The 27,747-nt window shown below is 40.3% G+C and overlaps 1 protein-coding gene across 8 annotated transcripts in view; it reads left to right on the top strand.

Annotated features, from left to right (window-relative positions):
- LOC134359516 (plexin-B2-like) overlaps nucleotides 1-27,747 on the top strand; it is a 258,980-nt gene that overhangs the window by 209,230 nt on the left and 22,003 nt on the right. For all 8 annotated transcript variants that reach the window (XM_063072885.1, XM_063072881.1, XM_063072888.1 and 5 more), the window contains 12 exons: nucleotides 2,440-2,640; nucleotides 7,744-7,917; nucleotides 8,796-8,932; nucleotides 13,198-13,298; nucleotides 13,790-14,019; nucleotides 15,952-16,130; nucleotides 18,940-19,006; nucleotides 19,100-19,246; nucleotides 19,970-20,126; nucleotides 21,315-21,415; nucleotides 22,544-22,628; nucleotides 23,791-23,942. In XM_063072885.1, coding sequence (XP_062928955.1) covers nucleotides 2,440-2,640; nucleotides 7,744-7,917; nucleotides 8,796-8,932; nucleotides 13,198-13,298; nucleotides 13,790-14,019; nucleotides 15,952-16,130; nucleotides 18,940-19,006; nucleotides 19,100-19,246; nucleotides 19,970-20,126; nucleotides 21,315-21,415; nucleotides 22,544-22,628; nucleotides 23,791-23,942 — 1,731 coding nt within the window. The remainder of the gene's footprint in view (nucleotides 1-2,439; nucleotides 2,641-7,743; nucleotides 7,918-8,795; nucleotides 8,933-13,197; nucleotides 13,299-13,789; nucleotides 14,020-15,951; nucleotides 16,131-18,939; nucleotides 19,007-19,099; nucleotides 19,247-19,969; nucleotides 20,127-21,314; nucleotides 21,416-22,543; nucleotides 22,629-23,790; nucleotides 23,943-27,747) is intronic.

Here is a 27,747-nt window from a genome sequence, read left to right as displayed (position 1 = left end):
ATCACCTACTCACCCAGCCAGAAAGACACCTTCTGCCCACTTCAGGCTGTAATGTGACTCTCAAATTAGCCTTGACAACCAGCCGAGAAACCATAATACATGAGCAGATGTTACCCTCAATCCCAAGAGGCTGGCTAAAAAGAAGATAAATAGAAACTAAACCTCTTGTTTTTCTTTCCCCCCGAAAATCGGATGGCATTGTTATGTTTTTTTGTGAAATAAGTGTGTGCTGGGTGAGAAGGCAACCAATAGTCAATAGACCTTGGCTGCAAGTCCTAGATTTTTGAGTTAAAATGGTTGCTGGAGAATCTCCACTGGGACTTAATTTGCTGGTTGATATTCAAACCAGCTTCAGAAACATGATAGGATATCGGGTGAATGTAAAAGGTGACATGATATTACTAAAGAGGTGCAGAGATATTCTCCTCTTTCCCCAGACCTTGCCAACTGTATTAGAGATGATCTAGAGATGAATATTTTGGAAATCCGTGAGAACTTGCTGTGCATACTGGCTTCAAACTTCTCTACTGAAAACACCAATTATAAGACCATAAGACATGGGAGCAGAATTAGGCCATTCAGCCCATCGAGTCAGCTCCATAATTTTGTTATTCTCCTGCCTTCTCTCCAAAACCTCTGATGCCCTGACTAATCAAGAACATATTAACCTCTGCTTTAAATATACTCAATGACTTGGCCTCCACTGCCATCTGTGGCAATGAATTCCACAAATTCACTATCCTCTGGCTAAAAAAAATTCCTGCTCCTCTCCATTCTAAGTGGTCGCCCCTCTATTTAGTGGTTCTGTCCGCTGGTCTTAGACTCACCCGCTATTGGAAACATCCTCTCACATCCACTCTGTCTGGCTTTTTAATATTAGATAGGTTTCAATGAGATCTCCCCGCATTCTTCTGAACAAGTACAGGCCCAGAGCCATGAAATGCTCATATGTTAACCCTTTCATTCCCGAAATAATTCTCATGCACCTCGTCTGGACCCTCTCCAATGCCAGCATTACACCTAGTTAGTTGTATTTTGCAAACACGTCACAAATGACACAATATAATTTAAAGCCTATCCTAGTAACCATTTGGGTGACTTCTAATAGCTCATTAATTTTCTTACTATGAGTGGGGAAAGAAGCCACTTGCTGTCAGACAGTAGAGTGTCCATGATAGGACGCGCTCCGGGAGACATTATGGTTCCATTCCTGAGGAATGCCGTTAGTCAATATCTCCATGGGTCAGGATTGTCCATTTTCTATGGCAATACAGCCAAAATGGCATTTCATTAAGTGTTCACTCTAACCCTGCCCATAATTAAACTAATGAAATCTGTACAGTATTCATTCAGAAATGAATACCCCAAAACATTTTATCATTAATTCTATCTTGAAAATACTTTACAAATGTATGAGACAAGTCTGATTTCTGTAAGTCAGGTCTTTCAGAACCTGCAAGGCCCCTGTACGTGATTATTTTCAGCTCCTATGGCTCTGCTAAATCAGTGGTAACCTAAAGGAAACCTTCCAAATGTTGTGGGGGCCTCGATAAGGGTCGATGTGGAGAGAATTATTTCAACACATTATGTCAATAGGAATTTGACAAGCTCTGTTGGGCTGAATCATCCGTTCTTGTCAAAAACTTTCTAATGTTCTCATGAATGTTTCCTGTGCTGGGAGAGTCTAGGGCCAGAAGGACACAGTCTCAGGATAGAGGGGCATCCTTTTAGAACGGAGATGAGGTATTTCTTTAGCCAGAGAGTGGTGGGTCCGTGGAATTTGTTGCCACAGGTGGCCGTGGAGGCCAAGTCTGTATGTATATTTAAGATGGAGGTTGATGGATTCTTGATTGGTCAGGGCATGAAGGGATACAGCAAGAAGGCAGGAGAATGGGGCTGAGATGGGTTAATGGCAGAGCAGACTCGATGGGCCAGATGGCCTAATTGTGCTCCTATGTCTTATGGTCTTGCGGTCTCATGGTATTTGAATAAGGCAAGTGTGCAGATTGACACCTGATCAGAAAAGCAGCATAAACTGGGTCTGTTCCTTCCTGCGTTGCTGAGAGGATGTGTGGGGTGCAGAGCCTCGTGCCTTCAGATGTAATGAATACTCTCAAAGGCTTTAAATATTTATAGATTAATTGATCCGGGGCAGTCAGACTGACCTTCCAGTGCAGAATTAGATATGATAGTTTGCTTCTGTCTGTAGAACAATGGTCAAAGGTCAAAACATGAGCAATATTTTAACTCAGCTGAACCTGTTGTGTATATTTAATCTCATCATTGCATTCCCGAGATCTGTTGCTATTAAAAAATATCACGCAATGTAAATTTACTTAGGTAATTCTGTGGAAAATGTTTAATAATTTGTTTCACAATCATCACGTGTATTCTCAATACTGCAGTCAGCAGGAAGAAATCACATCTTTTCTCTTACAGAATGAAACTAAAGAAGTAAAGAATTCCAATGATACGATGCTTATCTTCCCCTCACCTCCTGCAGACCGGGAGAAGGTTCCTATCTTTATCATATTAGACAATTTTAATGTAAGCAGAGAGCTTGAATACGTAAACGATCCGCTCTTTGAACCTTTTCCAAAAGGTGTTCTTGTTCTCAAACAGCCACCAATTTTTGTAAAGGTAAGTGGTTTTAAAGTATTGTTTTTTTTTGTTTACTTGCTATTTTTATGCTACATTATTATCTTTCTTCTTTTGTATAGTGCTTTGCATTAATTCGCACTCCCAATTTACAGATATGGATTTTTCAATTTAGTTTCATTCAATTACTGAATGTTAAATTGACAAATTTTGTCCCTGAAATGGCTGGTGGTTCTTTTATCAGATCTTCATTTGTTTAGCTCATCCAATTTTCTAGCTTGGTTTTGGAGTCACGGCAGAAATTTCTGACAGTTTGTAATTAAATTTTACTAAAAGTCAATCCTTTTTATGCGAGTCAGATGTCCATGTACTTCCCTGTCATTCCCGTCATCCTGATGAAATCTGTTTCTCAAGCTGCTTGAGTCCACCTTTTCAGAAAAAAATGTAAAGACTCCTACAGCGTGAAATCCATCAATATGTTAAAGCAGTATCAGATACGACACCTCCCTAGCAGTGCCCACACAGAAGTGGCTACTCAGACATTAGGTCAGCAGACAAGCAGATCAATGTTACCGCAATATCTTGTACAAATATGATTGATGTAGTACTCCAGTCCCCACAATGGTCACTCCCACTGTGTCCTCTTCCCTCTGTTTGTAGCAGCTTGTGGCAGTAAGAGGTTGCCAACAGGTGGCAGGCATTCGTGCTTTTAACTACATGGTCACATCTGTAATGGAGTATTAAGCTACAGCAATGCCTGGTGCCTTTGGAGTTACTGTTCCTCATGGTCTTGTTATAAAAGCTTCATTCTCAGCAGTTTCTTACTCGTAGGATAATACAGCAGCAGAACAGGCCCTTCAGCCCATCGTGTCCATGCTGACCACAGCATCCTGCCTGATAAACTCAATTGCTCACATTCAGTCCATCACCCTCCAAATCCTTCCACTGCACGTACTATCCAAATGCCTTTTAAAAGTTGCGATTGTACCCACCTTGGCTACTTCGTTGGCAGCTCATTCCAGGTAGTCACCACCCTCTGGATAAAGAAATTACCTCTCAGGTCTCCTTTAAATCTCTCCCCTCTTATATCTGCGCTCTCTAGATTTGGACTCAGCAAACCCAGGGAAAGACTGTGACATCCACCTTATCCACACCTTCATGATTTCATAGACTTCTCATTCTCCTCTGCTGCAAGGAATATTAAAGATGCAGAAGACCATCCTCTCCAAGTCACACAGGCCTCTAGTTATCTTCATAAACCTCTTCTGCACCCTCTATAGCTTGACAATATCTTTTCTATAACAGGGCAACCAAAACTGTACACAGTACTTCATGTACAGTCTCACCAATGACTTGCGTCTTTACTCCTAACCTCGATGCCCTGACTAACGAAGGTCAACATGCCAAACACCCTGTTGACATGTGCAATCATTTCCAGCGAACTGTGCCTTTGTACTCCCAGTTCCTTCTGTTCCACAACACTCATGAGTGCCCTACCATTCACTGTACAGGCCCTGCCCTGGTTTGAATGTCCAAAATGCATCATTTAGCACTTATGCAAGTTGAAATCAAATTTCCATTCATCTCTTTGTACTTCATTGTAAGCTGCTTCACTATCAATATGACCTCCTAATTTAGTAACATTAGCAAACTTGTTAATTGTGCCATATAAGTCAATTTACATAATGAATAACAGCGTTCCCCTGGGACATCCTGTCACCAGCCTCCAGTCAGAGAATCAACTTTTGACCACCACGCTCTGCTTCTGATTGTCAAGTGAATGTTGAATCCACCTCAGTAGCTACCGCTGAATCCAGTGTGACCCAACCCTTTCAAAAATCCACATGGATAGCATTTACTGTCCTCCCTTTATATATCCCATTAGTTACCTCTTTGAAAAACTCCATCAGACATGACCTCCCATGCACAAAACTGTGCTGACTATTCCTGATCCGGCTTTGGCTATCCAAATATCTACCACCCCTCTTCCCTTAGAATTCCCTGCAGTAACTTCCATACAACTGAAGTGAGGCTCACTGGCCTGTCCTTGTCCTTGCTATCCACCTTGAATAATGGAACCACATTAGCCAACTCTCCGATGTTCTGGAAACTTCACCAGCAGCTAGCAATAAAACAAACATCTCTTCAAGGGTCTCTGCGATTTCTTCCCTGCTTCCCCATCCCCCGCCACTCCATTAAAGGATTGTAGTTGATCAGGCCCCAGGTATTTTCCTACCTGAATGTGCTTCGGGGCTATATATATCTCCTTTGTTGTAATATGCATATGCTCCAAGACCTCACTGTTTGTGACCCTTGTTTCTTTGACATCCATGATAATCTCCTTGGTAAACACTAAGGGTAAATAGCTGTTGAAAATCTCAGCTATCTCCAGTAGCTCCACACATCGATGGCTCTAATGTTAGTGTCTCCTTAATTGCTCTTTTACAGTTACTATTACGGTATTCATAGTAACTTCATTTGCTTACACGGGGTCGACTAAGGATTCATATCCAGGCATTGCCAATTTAAGCCAGAGATTTCCCTGTGATACATAACTGAAACACGACTGAAAAACTAGATAGGACCAGCACACTGACAGGTGGTTACTAAAGATAAGCCAGGCATCAAATTGCCATTCTGAAAAGCAGCCTCGCTGTTTCTGATATCTTTATGTTTAATTATAACCTTTTCATTTTCTATTTCTTCTAATCCTGCCCTGTCATTCACCCACATCTTAAACTTAACCAAAACAAATAATTGTGGTGAGGGTCTTTAGCCACGATGGTGCTAAGTTTGTCCTAGTGCTGTGATACGACAATGCCAAAGTGCAGTGTTCACAAAATTGCTGCCTGAGAGATGTGATATTATCCAGATTTCCCTATTTTGGTAAAAATATAAAAGCAATATTGATTTTTCAAGGGAAAACAGCAAGTTCTGTGCTCCAGCTGAAACAGCCAGTGCCACCAAAACTGAGTAATTGGCCATTTTCTTCATTGCTATTTATGAAACCTCACTCAGCAAGCTGTTGCCATGGCAACCATCACTGCAAGTGGTTGCTCTTTAAAATCAATTCATTGACAGTGAAACACTGACAGTATCTTTCTTGTCTCTAAGAAATCCTGCTTAAATGTGGGTGTATAGTCCATGCTCATCACTATTGCACCAAGTTTCTGATTTGAATGTCGCCTATTACCAATTGCACGCAGCCTTCCACTTTTCTAATTCACTTTATACTTTATTGTCGCCAAACAATTGGCACTAGAACGTCCAATCATCACAGCGATATTTGATTCTGCGCTTCCCACTCCCTGGATTACAAATATTAAATACTAAAAATAGTAAAAATTAGTAAATATTAAAAATTTAAATTATAAATCATAAATAGAAAATAGAAAAATGGAAAGTAAGGTAGTGCAAAAAAACCAAGAAGCAGGTCCGGATATTTGGAGAGTACGGCCCAGATCCGGGTCAGGATCCATTCCGCAGTCTTATCACAGTTGGAAAGAAGCTGTTCCCAAATCTGGCCGTACGAGTCTTCAAGCTCCTGAGCCTTCTCCCTGAGGGAAGAGGGACAAAAAGTGTGTTGGCTGGGTGGGTCGTGTCCATGATTATCCTGGCAGCACTGCTCCGACAGCGTGCGGTGTGAAGTGAGTTCGCGGACGGAAGATTGGTTTGTGTGATGTGCTGCGCCGTGTTCATGATCTTCTGCAGCTTCTTTCGGGCTTGGACAGGACAACTTCCATTTGGTTTGTTAATGTAACTTGAAGAGATGTAGAGTCGTACCTGTCGTACCACACAGAAATATGCTCTTCACCCCACCAAATCCACACTGATCACAAACAGTCCCCTAACGCCAATTCTAAACTGATTCCATTCCACCCCCACCTCAACCCCACATTCCTATTATGTGCCCCAGATCATAGCATTCACCAACATGTTCAGGGCAGTTTATAGTAGCCAATTAGTTCAATAGTTCCATTTAATATCAGAGAATGTATACAATATACAACCTGAAATCCTTGCTCTTTGCAGACATCCACAAAATCAGATGGGCACCCCAAAGAACGAGTGACAGTAAAAAACACTAGAATCCCAAAGCCCCCTACTCCCCCCTGCCACGCACCAGCAGCTGGAGCAAGCATCAACCCTCCCCCTCTCCTTGCTACAGCAGAAAGCATCAGCACCCACCACGGGCCAAGCAAGCAATAGCAAAGTCTGCAGGAGGGACCTTTATCTGCAGTACAGCAAAAACTAATCATTCACCCAACTGGCTCTCTCTCCTAAATAAAGGAGCAGAGAGCTGTCACAGTGAGAGGGAGGACTAACAAAACAACAAAAAAAAACAACTAGTTAACCTACCATCCTGCACATCTGGAATCAAAGTACCCAGGGGAGTCTCATATGGTCACAAGGAAAACATACCAACTCTACACAGCACAATAGGTCAGGACTGAACTCAGAGCCGTGAAGCAGTAGCTCTACTGGTTAATGATATGTATAAAGTTCATTTATTTGTAATCATGAATACCAGTGCAGAGAATGCTAGGATTTTGAAAACAACTGGTGTGATGAATTGTTACTTGGTCTGTTTCTGGGGTCAACCAAACCGACAGCCGGGCTTGTGGCTGGAGGAAGAATCTACATCAGGAAGTGCCTGGGAAAGGCTCCAAAAATTTCAAGGGTTAGGGTGGGTTGTGGGTTGATAAGAAGAGTGGGCAGATTGAAAACCAATAGCTTCCTCCTCGTGAGCCACAGGGGATTCATGTTCCGCAACAGCAAACCTTATTCTGCATCTCAAATCCTTAGGTAATTTGTGAATCCTGTAAGGACAAATGTATTAGCCCAGACAGCCGTGACGCGGTGATTGCCTGTACACTGTGAATGTATTAATGAGATACTCTGTCCTCCCAGCACCATAATACAGTGCTTGTGTGTGCAGCTAGTAGGGAATATGTTTTGTATTTTTAACCTGTCTTGACTCATTCCCACACATCGTGGGAGGACTTGTATTGAGGCCAATAAGCATTCTGCACCAAGACTGTAAAACGAGGAAGGAAATTGTATTCACAGCTCAGTTTATGATCAGCCTTGAATAAATTACAATTCTTGTCCTTCAACCAAGTTTTCCACTCTTTAATGTTATAGGGAACTGGACTAAATAACGCAATGACTGCAGAAGAGGTGAAAGCGTACATTGGAACAGAAGAATGTAAAGTCACAACACTTTCAGTGAAAGATTTTGTGTGTACCCCTCCAGAAAAACAGCCCCCACCAAGAAGAGTAAAGAGGGACACAAATGATGACCTTCCAGAATTTGTGGTGTGTACTTTCAGTTTTTAATGGGAATTCATTTCAAGTCAAGGTTAACAAACTTACAGGCTTACAAAAAACAAGGTTTATTTTCTGTCACAGTACCAAGGGTGCAGCTGGTAGTCTAATTGGTTATTCAAGTTAGACAAGTTGCATGCTCTTGGAATTAGTGAAGATAGGTGGGCTTCGGTGCCTAAACCTGGCTGAAAACCAGCAGGACAATCTTTTAATTGTTCCCAGATCTGATATGTTCCTTGTGCATGCAAACTGTATGAAGTGAAATGGGCTTCACCATACAAAACATGCTTTTTGCACATAGAGTATGCAAACAAATCTAACTTTAAAAAAAAATTGATCCATTTCCACCGATTAATACTTCTAAAAGAGAAAAGGTTAAAAAAAATGAGTGGAAGGATCTAAGAAATGTTCAGAGGAACTGGAGAAATATAAGCCTGTGTTATGGTATTGGTGGTACTGCTTCGGGTAGTTCAGCACAACCTTCTCAGGGGAAACTAGCGGTGGGCAATAAATTCTGGCCTGCCAGCAAGACTTAGATCCTAAAAAAATGAAGGAATAAAAAAATGTCTATTTTGCTCTCAGCAATGCTGCAGGGTGTGTTGATTTGAATACCATTTAGTTATTTTTTTTGAATTGCTATCAACAGAATAATTTTACCTCCAGCATTTTTGAAGGCCACAGTCCTGTGGCTGCACTCTCAAAATCTAACTCAATTGCTTTTACTTTTATTTTGCACTCTGAAGCAAGAACAGAAGATCTTTGATTGCTATTCTTGCCCTTCGAAGAAATATAGATTAAGTTATTTTTTATTTTGTTGCTAACTATGTGAAGTGGAATAATATTAAAACTGAAAACTGCTTTATTGCCAGGTTAAAATGGGATACCGTGAATACCAGCTGGGAAAAGTAAAATATGACACTCCAGCGGAGCTACCTCTAGGTTTAATTTTGCCTCTTGTGCTCATTCCAATGCTGTTGATTATTGGTGTCTCCGTTTACTGCTACAGGTATGCTGAATGTTTTCTGTTTTATTGAAGAAAAGGTTAGTCCTGAGGTGTGATTAATATCTGTAGGTTGGTATCCATCACGTTTCACAGGCATGGAGCAACATGACAGAAGCAACACAGTATAGAAACTAGTATGCATTAGTTTACAAACCAATGTCGTTGTGATTGCAAATAATGCAAATGAAATGCAACAATTGTTTAAATATAAAAATGATAGTTGGGTATCTTCAGCAGGTCAGATAGTATCAGTGGAGAGAAAGTTATTGTTTCAGAACCAGAAAATAAGGCTGATAATAAACACAAGAGATTCTGCAGATGCTGGAAATCTTGAGCAACGTGCACACTCACACTCACACTCGCTCTCTCCCTCGCGCGCTCACTCTAACAAAATGCTGGAGGAACTCAGCAAGTCAGGCAGCATCTATGGAGGGGAACAAACAGTCGGTGTTTCAGGTTGGCACCCTTCTTTGGGACATCAGCAAGACAGGTAAACAAGTTTCAAAGGAAGCATGGAATTAGGATGAAGGGGAGAAAGGGGGGATATTGTGACTCAGTCCATGAAAGGGAGAATGTTGGAAAAAGCAATGATAATGGCACAAATAGGGAAGATATTAGTCTAGAGGAGCTGTAAATGAGAACGGTCGCTGTGAAAAAATACGATGAATGTTCCTTTAACTCTGAGATCAATGGACTCCGTATTTGTAAAGCTTAGATGCTGTTTCTCAGGACTGCATTTGACTTCACTTGAACGGTACAAGGTTATGAGGTTGGAGAGAGTGTGGAAGATGCCATTTCTTGCTCTATTCAGCTGTGTATTTTAAAAGAAACTTGTAATGACGTGATTCTTGCTTTCCATTAATCCATTAACAATCATGTCACATCAGCTTTCTCATCCTTGGTTCAGCTGCCAGGCTTGTTTTTATTTGTAACCTCACAGTCTTCCCCTGGAGAATAGAGTGAGAAGGATTCTCAGGAAGATCAACAAGTGACAGACTGTAACAAGAATGCTCCTTCCTCCTCCACGACCAGGTATCAGCCACTGATGGTTCTAGTGCAAAGTCCTATGGGACCATGTAGTACAGGAAAGTTACAGGGGAAACTTTCGTAGTCTCTATTCAAGGCCACTGAATGTCAACCCAGCTCCAATTTCTCCCCCGCCTCCCCATCTGAGTTTACGGCCGGCCCGGGGGTAAGGAGGGATGGATGTTGGGCTGGTGACCCCGATGATGGGCGTTCAAGTTCCCACCCCAATTCAGTTCAGTAGGTGAAATGTTTGGGTTCCCTACAGGGAGTGATAATGCTGCCTGTGAGGTTTGCCCTCCTCCCCTACGCCCTTGCAAACTCACCGAACTTGGGTCACGGGGCAACGTTTTCTCTCTCAGGCAATTATCAGCTGCCGAGTCGGTGACACCAACATCCTGTGAATGCATTGCAGAGACCTGAGGTGGTGAGAGCACCTCCCAGGAATGGGGTGAATTAATCCAGTGCGTCCTCATGCCCTCACATACCTCAGCATGTCTCATTTTGTGATTTGCAGATGTGTTGCCTAACACCAAGAAGCCTCAACTCTCCTAACTTATTGTGTCGGAACGTAGTTACAGGAAAGGTGAAATAAAAACAGAGCTGCCCAGCAACGTTTGTGAAGAGTCTCACTCAGATCTGGAAGTATTTAGAAAGCAGAAATTTTAAACATGCTGTCTAATGTGCTATTTGTAGCATTTCTTTTGTTGTAAAAATTATTGTAAAACAAAAATTGAATGCTCAACTAGATCAGGCAGAAAGTTTCGGATTACTGGTGATTCAGAACAACAACTTGACTCCCTGTGCTGCTTGACATTTGTTCAAAAGCTTCACTTTTAGCATTAAGATATAAAATGTTTTAAAATCTGGTTTATAAATTGTTCAGGTGGATAGCCAGAAGCTTTTTCCCAGGGCTGAAATGGCTAACACGAGGGGGCATAGTTTTAAGGTGCTTGGAAGTAAATACAAGGGGGATGTCAGAAGTAAGTTTTTCACAGAGAGTGGTGGGTGCGTGGAATGCACTGCCAGTGACGGTGGTAGGGGCAGATACAATAGGGTCTTTTAAGAGACTCTTAGATAGGTACATGGAGTTCAGGAAAATAGAGGGCTACCTGGTAGGGAAACTCTAGGTAGTTTCTGGAGTAGGTTACAGTAAATGGTTGGCACAACATTGTGAGCTGAAGGGCCTGTAGTGTGCTGTAGATTTCTGTGTTCTTTGTTCTACATGCACAGCTGGGTGATTAAATCCAGCTAAAGTTGGAATGGTTACCAACTATCTTGTTGTGGGCCTTCCTATTAAAGTTTGTGGTGAAATTGCGAGTTTTATATAATTAATGTGAAGGGATTGGTACAGCGTTTTGCAGTCAGAAATTTGTGTCTTATTTACGTGTATTTCGGCCTTGGAGGTTCAGGGAAGGAACAGTGAGGAATCTCTCACCTAATCAATTGTTTCAAGAAGTATAAAATACACCTTGCTCCATCCTCTCCCACATTGCGTCTTAAATTTATCCTATTTATCACTTGCTATTTCTTATACATTTAAGTGTTTAAAGTTTTGACTATTATGCTCAATGTTAATGCACTTGTGTCTGTGAAGTTGTCCATATGTATTGTGTGATCCTCACCCAAAAAAAATTGCTGCCTGAACTGTCTGGAAAAGAGTTTGAAATTGTACCTTCAGACTTTCAAATGGGAATGCTACCAGCAAGCTGAAAACTCACCAGCTGTGAAGAAGCAATAAAGTAAATGCTACTTAAATTATTAATTTTTAAATTATTAAAGCTCTCCCCACCTTTGAACACATTTACATGGAGTGCTGCCACAAGAAAGCAGCATCCATCATCTAGGATTCTACAACTCATGTTCTCTGTATTATTGATTTTTTAATTTGCAGTTTTTCTTCTTTTGCACACTGGTTGTTTGTCAGTCTTTGTGTGTAGCTTTTAGTTGATTCTATTCTATTTCTTTGTTTTACTGTGAATGCCTGTAAGAAAATAAATCTCAAGGTACTATATGATGACATATATGTACTTAGATAATAAATTAAATTTGAACTTTAATGCTTCATTGGTTAGCAGACATAAGAAAAAAATCCCTGCAGCACTTTGAGTTTGATACTTACTGTAACTAACTAGCTGTTGATGCTTACTGTAACTAAATCTAGTTTGATCCCAGTCCATTGTTAAGTTACCTTGCAGCTTAATAACCAAGTGTTTCTCTTCCAAAATCCTGTTAACGTTTGTTGCATCCACCCCAGGAGGAGCTGCCTTGTAGTAGTGCTTGACTTGAAAGCAAGTTGGTTGTGTAAGGTAGATCAGTAGCAGAATCAAAATATTTTGTTCATAAAACAATGTTCTATCGAAATAAATAAATCCAAATTTAAACTTCGTGTATACAGTGCATTCGGTGAATTGGGCCATAGGTTAATCAGGGCAGCTGCTTATTTGAGACAACTCTGAAAGAACAAATGCTAATCAAGAAAATGGCTGGGATTCTGTTCATTTACTCTTGGTACTGCTGCTGAATTGGGACGAGAGACTGTAGTCAAACAGTTTCTAACTAGCGTCAGTAATGTGTACTTGTGTGGCCATTAGGCACTACACTGTCCTTCGTGTGAACAGTTTTTAAATAGTGTCATCTGTGTGTTTGTGTTCAAAAAGCAGTGATCTTTCTCGCTGATGGTTGGTGAGAAATAAGCCGTAGGACAATTCAGAACTGTTTTACTCACCGCGGTTTCAAGCAATCAGGTTTGGAGATGCCAAAAATGACTGGGAGTGAAAATAAAACAATTTAATTACTTCAACAAGTTCAGAACTATGAAGAATTTGAAAGTGTCGACAATCATATTAAATGTTACAATGAGTATGATGATTTGGAAGATGTAATTGTCAAAAACATTCTTTGAAGGCAGTCCATTATCTGCATTAGGTGTCTGCGCTGATTTTGTTCACTTACAGTCAATCAAAAGAACAACTATTAAAAACTAATACACAGTTTTATTGTACTGTAGTAATACTGGTAGTGTTCTGCTTTGCTCTGTATTTCATTTAAATACATAGTTACTCAGACAGAAATTTATCTTTTTTATACCTTTCTAACTATTTCCATGGAACTTCAGCTAATTGGGGCAGCTGCTTAATTGGGCCAAAATGTACTGGTCCCAATGTGTCCCAATTAACTGGAATCCACAGTATTTTAACAAAGGAGAATGAGGTTTCAGTAAAGTGTGATTATTTATGTTCTAGGCGTAAGAGTCAACAAGCAGAAAGGGAGTACAAGAAGATTCAACTGCAACTGGAGAGCCTTGAGGAAAGTGTGAGAGATCGATGCAAGAAAGAATTCACTGGTAAAAAAAAAATGTTTCAGTTTCTAATGGTTATTGCAAACTGCTGTATCATATAAGCAGGGCAATTTGCCTGCCAGGTTTGTTTTCATTTGTATCTTCACACTCTCCCCTTGGAGAATAGAGTGAAGTAGTGGAAGGATTCATGGGCACATCAACAGGTTGGCAGGTTGTGACTTGAATGTTCCTCCTTTGTCTGCAGCCATCTCTGAATCAGCCACTGATGATTACATTCAGGCTCAAATGTAATGTTTGTAACTTAAACCTGTGAAGTCTCACTCATCTCTGTCACTCTAGTCTACTCCACTGCTACAAGATGACCTTGTAAACCCACACGCAGTACTGTAATGAGGTGGTTTGTGTATCATTGCCAACAATTTTTAATCTGTAGTGATACTCACTTTCAACTGAAAACAGCAGAATACTTAAGAATCTTCTGATTTAAGGTGGCTCTTTGCTCCTTTAAAAAAAATCTTCTCTTTTTTTGTCCCCAGATCTTGTGACTGAAATGGAAGATCATTCAAATGATGTAAATGATGTTGGCATTCCTTTTCTGGATTATAAGACCTACACTGATCGTGTCTTCTTCTTGCCATCGAAGGATGGAGAAAATGACGTCATGATAACTGGTAAACTGGACATTCCTGAGGCGAGGAGACAGACAGTGGAAGTGGCTCTCAACCAGTTTTCAAATTTGCTTAACAGCAAATCTTTCTTGATTCACGTGAGTTTAATTTGACCAGCAGTTGGTTATATTTTGTGATTGGGAAAAGCTGAAGAATTTTAACTAAATCTGTCTTTATATGTGCTTTGTAACTCTTCCAAACTCTTCCATTATTTGTATGGTTAATGGATAATATTCTAGGTAAGCTGCTTAGCATACAGACAGATGGGGTTTAAATAAACTTAATGTTGTCTATTGGTTAAACGGAAGCCAAAGTTGCTCCTTTTCAATAAACATTTGGATTTTGCACAATATCTGTTAACCATCTTCTTTTATCAAAACCAGTCTTCCAGGTTCTTTTTGCAATTAATCAGACAGCAACATTGGATTTTAACTGCAGCTGTCTGATCAATTCTGACAGATTCTTATTCATCAACCCACTGGTGAAGAAGACTTTGTAAAAGAGAATATAAGTCACTTCTGGATCACTGCTACTGGTTTTATGCCAAGCAGCCCCTTAAAATTGACTCTCATATGTGGAAATTAAAACGGGCACACCCTTCAATAAGAAGGGGCATTGAACCTCTTTCACTCGAGGACTGGTTAAATTTTCCTCCGATCTTTCCCCCTTCCATCCTATTTTCAATCGTCCATAAATAGGACACTGTGGATGTTTAGAGATCAAGAATGCATGAGGCTGAGATTGATAGATTTTTTTTGATGTTATGGGAATTGATGGAGCAGACTCAGTGGACTGAATGGCCTAACTCTGCCCCTGTGCCTTATGGTTAGAAAGTGGAGTTGAGGTGTAGATTAGTGGTAAAGTAGGGTAAGGTGTTCATGTGGACTGCTACTTTGAAATGCTTTTAAAATAAAAGAGCATGGTGCAAGAAAACTGTAGCCAGCGAGGAGTCAGGTGGAGATTTTTCCCTGGTTTTCACCCAGGAAGTGCCGGGTTCTTTGGTGTAGCGGAGAGCAGAAAGGAAGAGGAAGACCCCTACTTTCATTGTGTTAGAAGCTCTGCTGTTTCTCGTTATGAAGCAATGAAATGAGAGCAACACGCTACCTTACCTTATTTTTCTGTCTGAAGTCTGGCTGGATGACTGTGCGAGAATAAGTTACGCTGGCGCCCAGCCCTGCACAGGTTGAGTTATCTGAAAGGAATAGGCAGGGAGACAACTGTAGGTTTGAACACTACCCTCCAGAAACATGCTAACCTGAGGTTCTAGTGGTTGTAGCCAATTTTGCATACATTTCTTCCTGCCAGTGAACTGGCCTAAATATAGGTAATGTTTAGCTTGGGATGCCAATCTCACCCACGAAGGTGGCTGTCCTATTTCGATGGTAACCATTATGTACCCTTCACGAACTCTGTGAACAGGCCCAGATGTTAACTGATGTTCGAGGGTGAGCATAGTTTTGCTTCCTTGAATCAGTCACAAGAATATTAAAACGCTGTCATAATTTAAGTGTGCAGGCTAGCTGTGTAAGTTTTAGGATATAATATTGTTCGACTCATGAAATACCTCCTGAACAAAAACCAGGATCTTAGAAAATTAAATATTTGGTATTGTTGTGTTCTTTAGTGATTTGTTTCCTTTCATTTTTAACGTTGGTGTTCGGTCTGTTAGAATGTGAGCAGTTGTCCACTGAAGCAGTTTATTGTGCCCTGCTGTGAGAGTTTACATTGCTTCAGTTTCATTAGAGTGCGTTCCATATATCCACACTAACTACTTGTTTACAATGTTAACAATAGGATTAAGGCATCTTCAGTGCTGCTGTAGTGCTGGCACTCAGCGGGTATGAAAGGCTTCTCCATAATTCCTTAATGAGCTGATTAGTATTCCTGCCCCAGGAGTTGCTGCTGAGGATGAGTGAAACCTGTAACCTGTCTCGTTAGAGAAATTTGAATCTAGTCTTATCCTAGTTGTTCTTCATTTTACGTCATGTCAATAGTCATGAAACCCAAATATGTCTTTTTTTTTATTATAGTTTGTTCACACTCTCGAGAGTCAGAAGGATTTCTCTGCAAGAGAGAAAGTTTATTTTGCATCGTTGCTAACTATTGCTTTGCACGGAAAGCTCGAATACTACACTGACATCATGAGGACTCTGCTCCTGGAGCTCATGGAACAATATGTCGCTAAAAACCCAAAGCTGATGCTCCGAAGGTATGTGAAAGGCTCACCTCTGCTCAGAACACGTACAGGCCATCCCAGGAAACCGGTGGGTTCCATTTTTTACAGATGTCCACAAGTTGATTTTGCCAATTAGTTTTCCACTAAGTTGGAAAATAAACAAAAATCTCAATGTGGGAACCATACCTGCACAGGATTGTAATGAATTGCATAATAAGCACATAAGGTAGAGAAGAAAGAATCTTTATTACAAATGGATAGACAATGAAAACTATTTTGGTCATTCATACAAATGAAAGTACTATATGTATATAAATTGAACTGCTAAATTTAATAATAGTATTGGAATTTGTTTCCCTGTAATGGCATCTGTAACTCAGGGATGACCTGTATTGTAAAACATTACCTGAATTGTCAAAGAATGAAACAAGACTGTTCTTGTTATTTAAGACCGTTGTTTTTCAAGGCTGATACGTGTTTCTGTTGCAAAATGCTGGCAGCTGAATAAATTCAGCACACAGGGATTGGGATTAGACCAGGTCACTGTACATTTTTTGAATTTCAGTGTTGTTGACATAAAGGGCAGTGTGTAGCTTAGTTCATTGCTACTGGAATGTATGTAGTGATCTTCACTGATGATGTCTCCCAAATCCTTCGACATTTGTAGCCAGAGCAGTACAGTATGTTAGAGAAAAGATTCTCAAACTTTTGAGGTTGGCTTGTTTCTTCATTTTACAAGGCTGGTCTCCCATTGCCAACATTTTAATTTCTCCCAATTTCTTGCCTTTTATTTTGGATAAATCTATTTGCTATTCACATCTTCTCTTCTTTCTTCCCTTCCTGATAGATTAGGGACTTTTAAGAAATTCTTTTTTCAGCAGATGGATGAAAGAAAATTGGAAGCTTAAGGGCTATGTAGGAGGGAATGGTTTGGTTATGAGGTCAGCACGACATTGTTGATTGAAGGCCCTGTACTGTTCTACATTCTCTGTTTTGTAGAAGTTGTATATCATTTAACAAGATCTTTATTTTTCTCGTAAGGCAGTCTTCAACAGCCAGACTGGAAATTTACATTCACAGAATGGAAGAAGGCCATTTGGCTTGTACTATCTGTTCTGGCTGAATATAAGAGCAAGCCTTCTCTAGAGAATTGCAAATACTTTCCTTTCAGAAACCTGCCCAGCTCTCCTCGATGCAACAATTGAATCAGCCTCCACCATTTCTTCCGGCAGTGTATTCCAGACCATAATTACTGTTGCAAATAAATTTTCCTTCTGTTGTTTTTCGTCCTCTTGCTACTCATCTTCGTTCTATATCCATTGAAACCTGGGCCTTCTACCAATGGGAATAGGTTGTTGCTACCTCATCAGTCCATCTGGTTGTTAATTTTAAATACCTCTATGGGATCTGCTCACTACCTCTGTTCCAAGGAGAACAATTCAAGTTTTTTCCATCTGTTGCAACGCAAAAGTAACTTCTCCCTAGAAATATTTTAGTGATTTTGTTCTACATCCTCCCCAAGACCCTTACATCTTTCCTGCATTGTAACATTCTGAAGTGGACACACCATTCAGATCCTACCCAACTCAGTGTTTGACTAGGTTTGTAGTGATTTTTTTTTTTTGCTTTGTTCTCTGTGTCTTGTTATTTTAATTTCCTCCTTCCTTGCACTCCATTCCCTTCCCAGCCTTTCCTGATTCTTTTAGAACATTTGGCTCTCTCCACAGATGTTGTGTGTCTGTGTTTTTATCTTTTGTTTCAGACTTCAAGTGTGTCCAGTGTTCTGTCTTTTATTAGAATTCGTAGAACTTGCGCAACTTAGCTCCAGTAAGTTAATGAGTGGGGTATGGTAGCTGAAATCTTAAGTAACCCACCCCTGGTGTTAGTCTCCCACGCAGTTCCATGGAGCTCTCTTCCCCTTTGTCACCTGTGCCACCTTATCCCCCTTTCCCACCTCGTTCAATCAACTGATCAAGTAAGCAGGACCCCATTTAGTTCCACCAATCACCTACCTTCTTATATCCCACCCCTCCCTCATACGGCTATGTGCTGGTAATCATTTCTCTTCCCTCTCTGTTCAGGTGAAGGATCTCTACCCAAATCGTCGACTTACACCTTTTGTCACCACAGATGGTGCCTGACCTACTGAGTTCTGCTCTGGCAGCATCCATTTTTGTTATAAAAATGCATTTGGTTCATTAATGTTCCTTAAGGATGAAAATCTTCCCCATTCAGTTAGGCAGTGACCTGTACTAATGTCAATATGCAAAAAGGAGATGGTGGATCCTGCTAGCTGGTTACCTGAGTCATTTGGCAAGAAGGGTCATCACCAGACAAGTCAAATAACCAATAAGACTTTGCTTGGTTGATGTTAAGTCTTCCCACTCCAGTCAGATACACCTTGATGTCACTTCCCACTCCTTGTCAGTGGCTGTGAGAGTGGGAAGGGTGCAGCGACAAGAATGCCTGGAACAAGGTTCCGTGAAACCCACAATTGTGTAACACAAGACTCTGGTGTGTGAATGGTTCTCAGGAACATGGATGGAGATTAACATCAACTACTGTTGAAAGGTTGTCAGCTCAGTGAAAGACATGCCCGTATATCATAAAACTAACTGGTGTTCCAGTGCAAGAAATGTGCCAGAGCCTGGTACATAACAGAGTCCAGGATTACATTCTGAGGGCTGCACTAAAGCTTGGTGCAGTCACCTATAAAGGATCTATTGGAAACGCCGCAATTTTAGGGCCCTCTGACCACTGCACACTGGGAATTGGAAACTGTAAACCAAATTGTTAAATTTTGTTGGAACGTGAAATAAGTTTTTCTATTCTTCTCCGCCAGAAGTGAGACTGTTGTGGAGCGAATGCTTTCCAATTGGATGTCTATCTGCTTGTACCAGTTTCTGAAGGTAACTTTTTATACTTGTTCACTCTCATGTTCTAGCCATGGTTAACGTTATCCAAAACCTAAAGGGTTCTTGTTTTTCACTTATAAAATAAAGGATTCTGCTGGTGAGCCACTGTACAGGCTATTCAAAGGACTTAAGCACCAAGTAGAAAAAGGACCAGTCGATGCAGAGTTGAAAAAGGCCAAATACACATTAAATGACACGGGACTGTTGGGAGAAGATGTGGAATATCATGTACTAGTAAGTCTACAATCTCCTGCTTTACTTAAGGAACTGTTTTGCCGTTTCACATAGGAGAGGCGAGTTACCTTCAGCTCTCCACCTTATCAAGGAGACTCTCTGGTCTCCTAACACAGCCCACTCAAGAAATGTTAACTCAGTTTAAAGCTGATTTAGTATTCCCTGGGATTGCACATGGCATAATCAATGCATTTTACATTTGAAAGTGTCTTCATTGGTGATAAAAGGTGCTTAGAAACAGCAGTTTGTCCTCCTGTTCACATCTTAAAGTTGAAGCACTTAACAACTTAGATTGAGTTGAAGTCAATGATTACATGAAATTTTGCATTTGCAAGTCGTACTTAAAAGCAGCGGTTGTTACCGGTGTTGTAGACAGTACAATCACAGAAAGAAAGTGCCAAACAATAGTGAATGGGGTTGGAAAGATATATTTACTTAAAAACAGGCAGACTTGCATGAGGACCAGGCCAACTGAGGGCAACTCTACTCTAATAATTCCTTCCAGGATCGGAAAGAGCATATAATTCTTTCCTGATTTCTTGTGATAACCAGCCAATTCCAGGATCTGATCTCAATCCAAGAAGAACAAATGGTTACAATATTTGAAACTCTGAGCAACTAAGTTATGGAAACCTTAAGCACCAAGTGTCTAAACAAGATGGTGCCAGTAGAGCACTGTGCAACTTTGTGGAACTGATCATTGTACTTAAAATGTTTTTCCAGACTTTAAATGTAATTGTACAAGGAGATCCTGGAGAATCAATGCCAGTAAAGGTCTTAAGCTGCGACAGTATCACTCAAGTCAAAGAAAAAATCCTTGATCAAGTATACCGAAACATCCCATTTTCACAAAGGCCAGCACGAGAGAGCGTTGTCCTTGGTGAGTTAAGTCAATCATGTTGATTTCTGCCCCCTTTCTCCTCCAGAGCTGCCTCCACTTTTAATCCCTTGTGAAAATGTCTCCAAACTTCTTACCATGTCCAACTTTTAGTTAAATACTGGACTAGTACTAGTAAAGCAGATGGTTAAATAAACCAAGAATAAAATTCAGTAATGGCAGTTACAAATCTATTGATTTTCCTTCATTTTAAAAAAAAGTTTTATTTGCCATCCATATCGGTGAAGTCAAAATCAAACACTAGATACATAAACACGAGGAATTCTGCAGATGCTGGAAATACAAGCAACACACATCAAAGTTGCTGGTGAACGCAGCAGGCCAGGCAGCATCTCTAGGAAGAGGTACAGTCGACGTTTCAGGCCCAGACCCTTCGTTAGTCCTGACGAAGGGTCTCGGCCCGAAACGTCGACTGTACCTCCACTAGATACATAGTTTATGGCTGACATGTGTTTGTGTCCCAGTATAGTTTAGCCAGTCACCGGTTTCAGTGAAGTTATTAAATGGCTTAATGAGATTCTCCTTCAAAAATTCATCACTTAGTGATGATCCCAACTACAGTACTGATGGATTTTTGAAGGATACGGGCTGCGATAGATAGGGAGAGAACAACACATTGACCAGTGAATGTAGAATTTTGAAAGAAGTCAAGTGCTGTAAGTGATTGACAGGTCAAGTCGTGTCTGTGGAGGCAAAAGGGAAATGTCAGCGTTTCGGGTCAAGGACCTGCATCAGGACTGGTTGGTGAGGGAATGGGAAGGGGAATTACAATGGGGTACAATTGGAATTTCAACATGGCTGCTGTGAGCAGAGTGTAGGTGCTCTGCAAAATGATCACTTACTCTACACCTCATCCATTGCTGCGGCTCTTCTGAGAGTGGCAGCTAGACTCCAAGCTTGTGGATCCACAACCCAAGTCTGCCCTGAGTTCAGGCTGATCAGGACTTGGGGATTCAGTGCTGGCTTCTGACTTTCAGTGCATGCTGTACTTGCCCACTGCAACGCACAGGTGCGGAAACTGTGAATGTGCTGGTTCAGGAGGTGCACTCTCTGCTGGTAGTTCATTTCCAATCTCCCAGCCAATGGTGTGTACAATTTGGGCGAATGCTTTTGAAGAGAAGGTTTGGTTCAATAGAGAAAACATCAATTTTTTTCTTTAACTACTTACAGAATGGCGTCCAGGCTCTACTGGTCAAATCCTTTCAGACCTTGATGTCACTTCAGAACGAGAAGGGAAGTGGAGACGTATAAACACTTTAAAACATTATAATGTGAGTACCATACACCTGCCTTTATTTTGTTAAAATGCATGGATAAAATTGCTGTGTTTCAGATTTGTTAGTTTATATTGTCTAATCAATGATTTGCAGATTTAATTTTTAAACCTTTGGTGATTACAATTCCCCCTTAAAATCTAAACTTTGAAGAATTAACTATTTTTATTTGTAGAGGGACAATGATGTGAGTCTTACAGAAATAATGACACATCTGAAGACAGATTATAATGTGAAAAAAAATTGAAAGGAGATTCAATCAATCCTTGTGCAGCGGAATATGTTGGCAGTTTAATGAAGAGCATAAATCATAATAATATTTGGTGAAATACTCCAATGTCAATCAAGAATGATGTTAAAGCATTCCCCTATTTCTGACATTTTGTTGCGGTTTAGCTACAAGATATCTCATGCACTCAAAACAAATAGATTTCAAATTGACCATTTCATATAATTACACGGTGAAACCACTTTTAATAAATCAAAGTTCTCTCTGCAATTCTGTCACATGAAAGGATCTAATTGGTATAAAGGCATTTTGATGTGACCTTTACTCTCATTTACTTCTTGTGGTAAGGTAGCAACCATGGGTTAAAAATGCTGCTGAATATGCAACAGGGTTCCGGCTTTCCTGCATCTGTGCACATTCTGATCTGTTGATCAGATTGAATCATGCATGTCACAGCTTGTCCTTTAGCCCCTGAAGAATAATCTGGAGCACAGACTTTGCTCTCTGACAATTATCAGACACGTTACAACACTCTGCTGCATCATTAACCAGGTCAAGAAGAGTTGTTGTGCGTGACACATTGGAAATACCAATTATCCCTGTCAATTTCTTGTATTTGACTCATTACTTCAATGCTTATTATTGTATGAACAGAGGAACTGCATGTGTTATTTTTTTCCCAATTTATTCGATTTATCCCTTTACTTCACTATTAGGATGGAGCCACCAGTCTTTGCCCAAGGGCAAAGCAGATAAAGCCTAAAGGTAGAAATTTGTCCTCTCAACTTGTGGTATTTTAAATGATGTTTATAACTTTAATGGAGTTAGCACATCAAAAATTAATCTGTACCAGAATTGGTGTATCTAATGGAGAATTTCTTTTGTTGACCTCACAGGTGCGCGATTTCTCCACTGTCATTTTAGTAAGATCTTCGCACGCTCAGCAACCCGATGACCATCAGCAGATTATCCACGGTGAAAGTCAGTACACTTCATCTCAAAATGCTAACAATAAATAGAAAATACAGCATTATGTTGATCAACAGTGCTAATAATTTTCTCTGCTCCAGAATATGTAGTCAATCAGGAATCAGATTGTAAATTATAATGTCTTTCTAAACTAAAGGGAATGTTCTTTAATTTGCTTTGTAACGAATTAACTGCAAAAGTTGTTCAGACTTTTTCAATGCACTATATCTGGGAATAAGTTATTGGCTTTTAATTTGAGGTGAGCTATGGAAACGGAGAGCAATGATATTTTGATATTCAGTGCTACATTGTCTGAGGTCATTTTGGGAATAGACAGGATTTTGAATGAAATACCTATCCTTGTTTCCCTCAAGTTAATCTTGGGCACACCATCAATATACTAATTCATTTTCCAAAATTATTCTCATAGTTGCTTTTCTGTTACTATTATGCTGAGTATTGGACAGTTCTGTGACTTGTATCAGCTAAGTTGCAAGGAACGAAGAATGCAGCCTACCCTGACCTGTCTGTGTATGGAAGGAGAAAACAGCTTTGGAACAGGCATGTTATTTGCCAATGCCATTTTCTTTATAAGGGCCTAAATTGAGCATTTGCTGTAGAGATACTGGGTATATAGCGTTGGATTTTGATACGCTCAGTTAATCCAACCTCAGACTTTCCTTTGTTTGCTAAGATCCTGGAATGCATCAGTCCTTCCCATTTCCATGCCCATCTCTCCTAAAATCCTTACTGTTAGTCCTGCCCTCCAAATACGCTCCCAATGCGAGAGCCAAGTCACAACGTACATTCTTTGTGACGCAGTGTGGTGTGATATTGCCATGTTAATACTGCTGATCACATCATTCTCCTGCACCTCCCTCTGTCATCTGGTTCCATAGAAGTTCCCTTGCATGATAGCAGTAACACAAAGTGAGCCATATCACATTGCCAGGTGTCTTAACCCTGCCTGACTTTGACCAGAATAGAAAAGAACTGAGTGCGACATAAAGCTGTTGTGATATTGGCTCTCTTGTTTTATTGCCCAAGACAGATTTCACCCCATCTATTTTCTAAATGCATCTCTCACTGTGTATCTGTTTTGAAAGATATTGAAGCAAGCACCTTGTTGGAACTGTTGCGATAATCCATTTTCCCTCAATTTTGGTTGTTGCAGAAAGTGGACTATTAGAAGAAGATAGAAGGTGGCATTTAGTGCGACAAGTAGATGAAGTAGATGAAAGTAAATCAAAGCGAGGCAGCATGAAAGAGAAAGAGAGGACCAAAGCGATCACAGAGATATATTTGACTAGGTTGCTGTCTGTAAAGGTGAGATTTTCTGTGCATTTTTAATAACTTGTAACAAGACAAATAAGTTCTGTCAAAAATCTGTTTATTTTCTAAATGATGTGTTTGTTGGAGGTCAGTCATCCTAGCACCAGGTCACCAATGCACAAGTTCCCTGGGGAGTGTCCTCAGTCCAACCATCCTCAACAAGTCCATCAGTGGCTTCCTTCCAAAATAAGGTTGGAAGTAACAATCAGTGAACAGTCACAAACAAGAGAAAATCTGCAGATGCTGGATATTCACTGATCAACACACACAAAAGGCTGGAGGAACTCAGCAGGCCAGGCAGCATCTATGGAAAAAGGTACTCTTTTCTGTAGATGCTGCCTGGCCTGCAGAGTTCTTCCAGCCTTTTGTGTGTGTTGATCAGTGAATGGTGTTCAACTCAACCTGTGCCTGCATGCAGCAAGACCTAGACGACATTTAGACATGGGCTGATCAAAGCAAGTTGTATTTAACACCACAAAAGTGCCCATCAATTGACCACCTTGGACAAAAGTGAGAGTAACCAACTCCACTTGATATTCTGTGGCACTGTCAATATCCTGGGAATGTCAGTGTTGATCAGAAACTCAACTAGTTCAGACGCTTTAAGACCGTGGCTCTGGGAGCAAATCTGGGTGTTCTGCTGTGAGTGGCTCAATTGATGCTACAAAGCCTTTCCACCATCTGCACCACAAGTCAGTAACATGATGGAATACCCCTTACAAGCCTGGGCATGTGCCCAGAAGTACAGAACCATAATGGACAGAGCAGTCCATTTGACTGGCACCTCATTCACCACCCTAAACATTCATTCTCTCCATCACTGGCATATAGTGGCTACAATATGTGTGGGGAGTAAAATGTGCTGCAGTTACTTGCCCAGACTACCCTCACCTCCCAAACCCACAACCTCTACCGTGAAGAAGGCATGTGGCAACATCAGCACCTGCAGCTTCCCTTTCAAAATAGCGTATACAAAATGTAATATGTTCAATTTTTAGGTAAAGTCTTTCTTGATTTTGTTGTTCACAAATGTGTGTTAAGGTTTGTATTGAGTAGTAGATTTGTGTCTTCCGTTTGCTCAGTTTGGTTTGAGAGAGATTCCTACACTGCAAACCATTCACCTTTTTAAATGGTGCATCCTTTTCCTTAATGTTAAATTTTAATATTGCATTAAAGTAATTACAGAAGATTAAAGTTTAGTTATATTCATTTAATTGGAATGAGAGTAGAAACTGGAATTACTGTTACTGCAGGCATATCCCAAATGGCAATTTGGCTCCCTGGTTCAAAGAGGGGACATCATTAAGGAGGTACAAGAGATTCTGGTGAAGATGAGGGCAGGGAGAGGGACGTATTTTGATCATGGTCCTTCATGCAGCGTTTTGGGGGTCTGATAACAGAGATTACTCAAGGACTACATTTTCAGGATCACTCCTCGTGATGTGAGTTAGTGAATATAGAAGCAGGCAGATTGTGTGGGTAAAAGTATGATGGAGATATGTTTTGTGAAAGAGGGTTTAATGATGTTGTGGCATTGGAAGGAAGAACTGGTATTGAAAGGGTTGCACCTGCAAAGCTGCCAGGAGAATGCCCACACTAAAGTTTAATATATTATTGGAGAATATTCGTCAAAAGTGGGTGCTTGGAAGAACTATGACTATAGCAAAAAAAAAGAAACAGAAATGAGTTCAGAAGGCAAAGAAAGATAAACAATAGTGAAATAAGAAATATCTCAAAAATTGCAGTCAAAATTGGGGAAAGTAGCAAAAGTTGTTAAAACTCTCGCTATGTTTAGCTGCAAGCATAAATATCTGCATGAGATTTTGACAAAATTAGAAAAAAAAAGATCAAACGAGATTGGGAATAGCTTCTTCATCTTCTGGTACCTAATAATTAGTGTGGATAGAGAGGGAAAAACAGCTGGGGAGTGACAGTATTAATTATGAATTAAGGATGACTTACTTTTAAATAGAAAAGATATAATGATTTCAGAACTGAATCTATTTGGGTTGAGCTTGAAAAATAGGGGTAAAGTGTTATGAAGCTAGCATTATTTTTTCATTTTCTGAGCACAGAGTAAGATGAGCAGATTTGTAGGCAAATTTCCAAGGTGTGTGACTAAAAGTAGTGATATTAGTAGGTACTATTTAATCAAATGTAGATTGGAAAGGCATTAACCAGAGGAAAGGAAGTCCAGAAATAAAAGCAGAAACTGTTAAGGGCCGTCAGCAGATCAGGGAGCCTTTGTGGCATGAGAAAAAGAGTTGGTATTACAGATTAAAGACTCTCCTTGGTACTGGGAAGAAGAGAAAATAAGTTAGTATCAATCTTCAGGAATAGTTAAAGTCATAGAATCGTACAGCCTGAAAACAGACTCTTAAGCTCAACTGTCCCATGGTGGCCAATATACCCATTAAAGTTGTTCCCATTCCTCACTTTTCCCCACGAGAGAATGGTGAGTAAATGGAACTAAGCTGCCAGAGGAAGTGGCAGAGATGGATAGAATTACAATATTTAAAAGGTATCTGGGCAGATAATGGATAAAGGGCCCATTGTAGGCAAAAGGGGCTAGATCAAGAAGATGCCTTGGTCAATGTGGATATGTTGGTCAGAAGGGCTTGTTTTCATCTTACGTAATTCTGTGACTCAGAATGGATAATGGAGGGACAGTAGATAGTCATAGTCATAGTCATACTTTATTGATCCCGAGGGAAATTGGTTTTCGGGATCAGTAAAATATGACTATGACTATAACTATCTACTGTCCCTCCATTATCCATTTTGAGTCACAGATGTGGTTAGTTTGGAGTTTCAGGGGGACTTCAGTAAAGGTGCCACATAATAATTCATTAAAAAAATTAAAGCACCTGCATCTGGTGTAACGTACTCGTGTAAACTGAACACTGAGTATGAATAAGTGTTTTTTTTGGTTTGGGAGATTGTAACTTGGGACGAGCTACCAGAGCCCCAGCTGTTCACTGTCGACATTATTAACATGAGCACGAGGAATATATTAACGTTTGCTGATTATGTAAAGCTGGTGGCATGTATGTACTTTGAACTTTGAACCAGAAGAAATGTGAGGCCATTCACTTTGGTTATAAAAGTGTTTGTCAAATGGTATGAGATTGGAAGTTATCAGGGCTAAGAGAGGCCTAGGTATCTTTGTAAACAAATCACAAAGTCCACATGCCGTACAGCAATTACGAAAGCGGGTATTATGTTCATCTTGCTTGCAGCGTAACCATGTCTCACTGCAATTACACAGCACCAAGATGAAATTGTGCCAAGAATATTGTTTTCAGATCTTATCCCCAACCAAAGGAATAATCAACCCGCGATCGAAGGAGTGAAAGATGATTTATTTATGGAGTTGGGGGTTGTCATGTGATGGAAGATTACACATACGGTTTTAATCATATATTTTTGATACATTCTTCAGGAAAATAGGAGGTTATCTCGTTGAAATATAAATTTTTTACTGGGTTGATAGGATAGCTGCTGAGATAATGCCTCCAATAGCTGGGGTATTTAGTATCTGGGGGGGTTATAGTCTTGAAACGAGATTTCCCATTCAGGACTCGGATAAGAAGCTCCTTTAGCCAGAGGATCATGAATCTCTGGAATTTCGTGGTCTCTGGATGTTCAGTTGCTGAATATATTCAAAATATAAAGATTTTTAAAAATGACTCAATTGTAAGAGAATCAAGGGATATGAGATTAGCAGCGTAGAAAAGGCAATGAGGTAAGTGATGGACTGGTCATAGCAGCTGAATGGTCTACCTACTATTTCCCAAAT

Source organism: Mobula hypostoma, chromosome 20 (assembly GCF_963921235.1).
Source record: "Mobula hypostoma chromosome 20, sMobHyp1.1, whole genome shotgun sequence".
NCBI lineage: Eukaryota > Metazoa > Chordata > Chondrichthyes > Myliobatiformes > Myliobatidae > Mobula > Mobula hypostoma.
The sequence above is the reverse complement of the archived record's forward strand: the minus strand, read 5'-3'. Positions and strand labels throughout refer to the sequence as shown.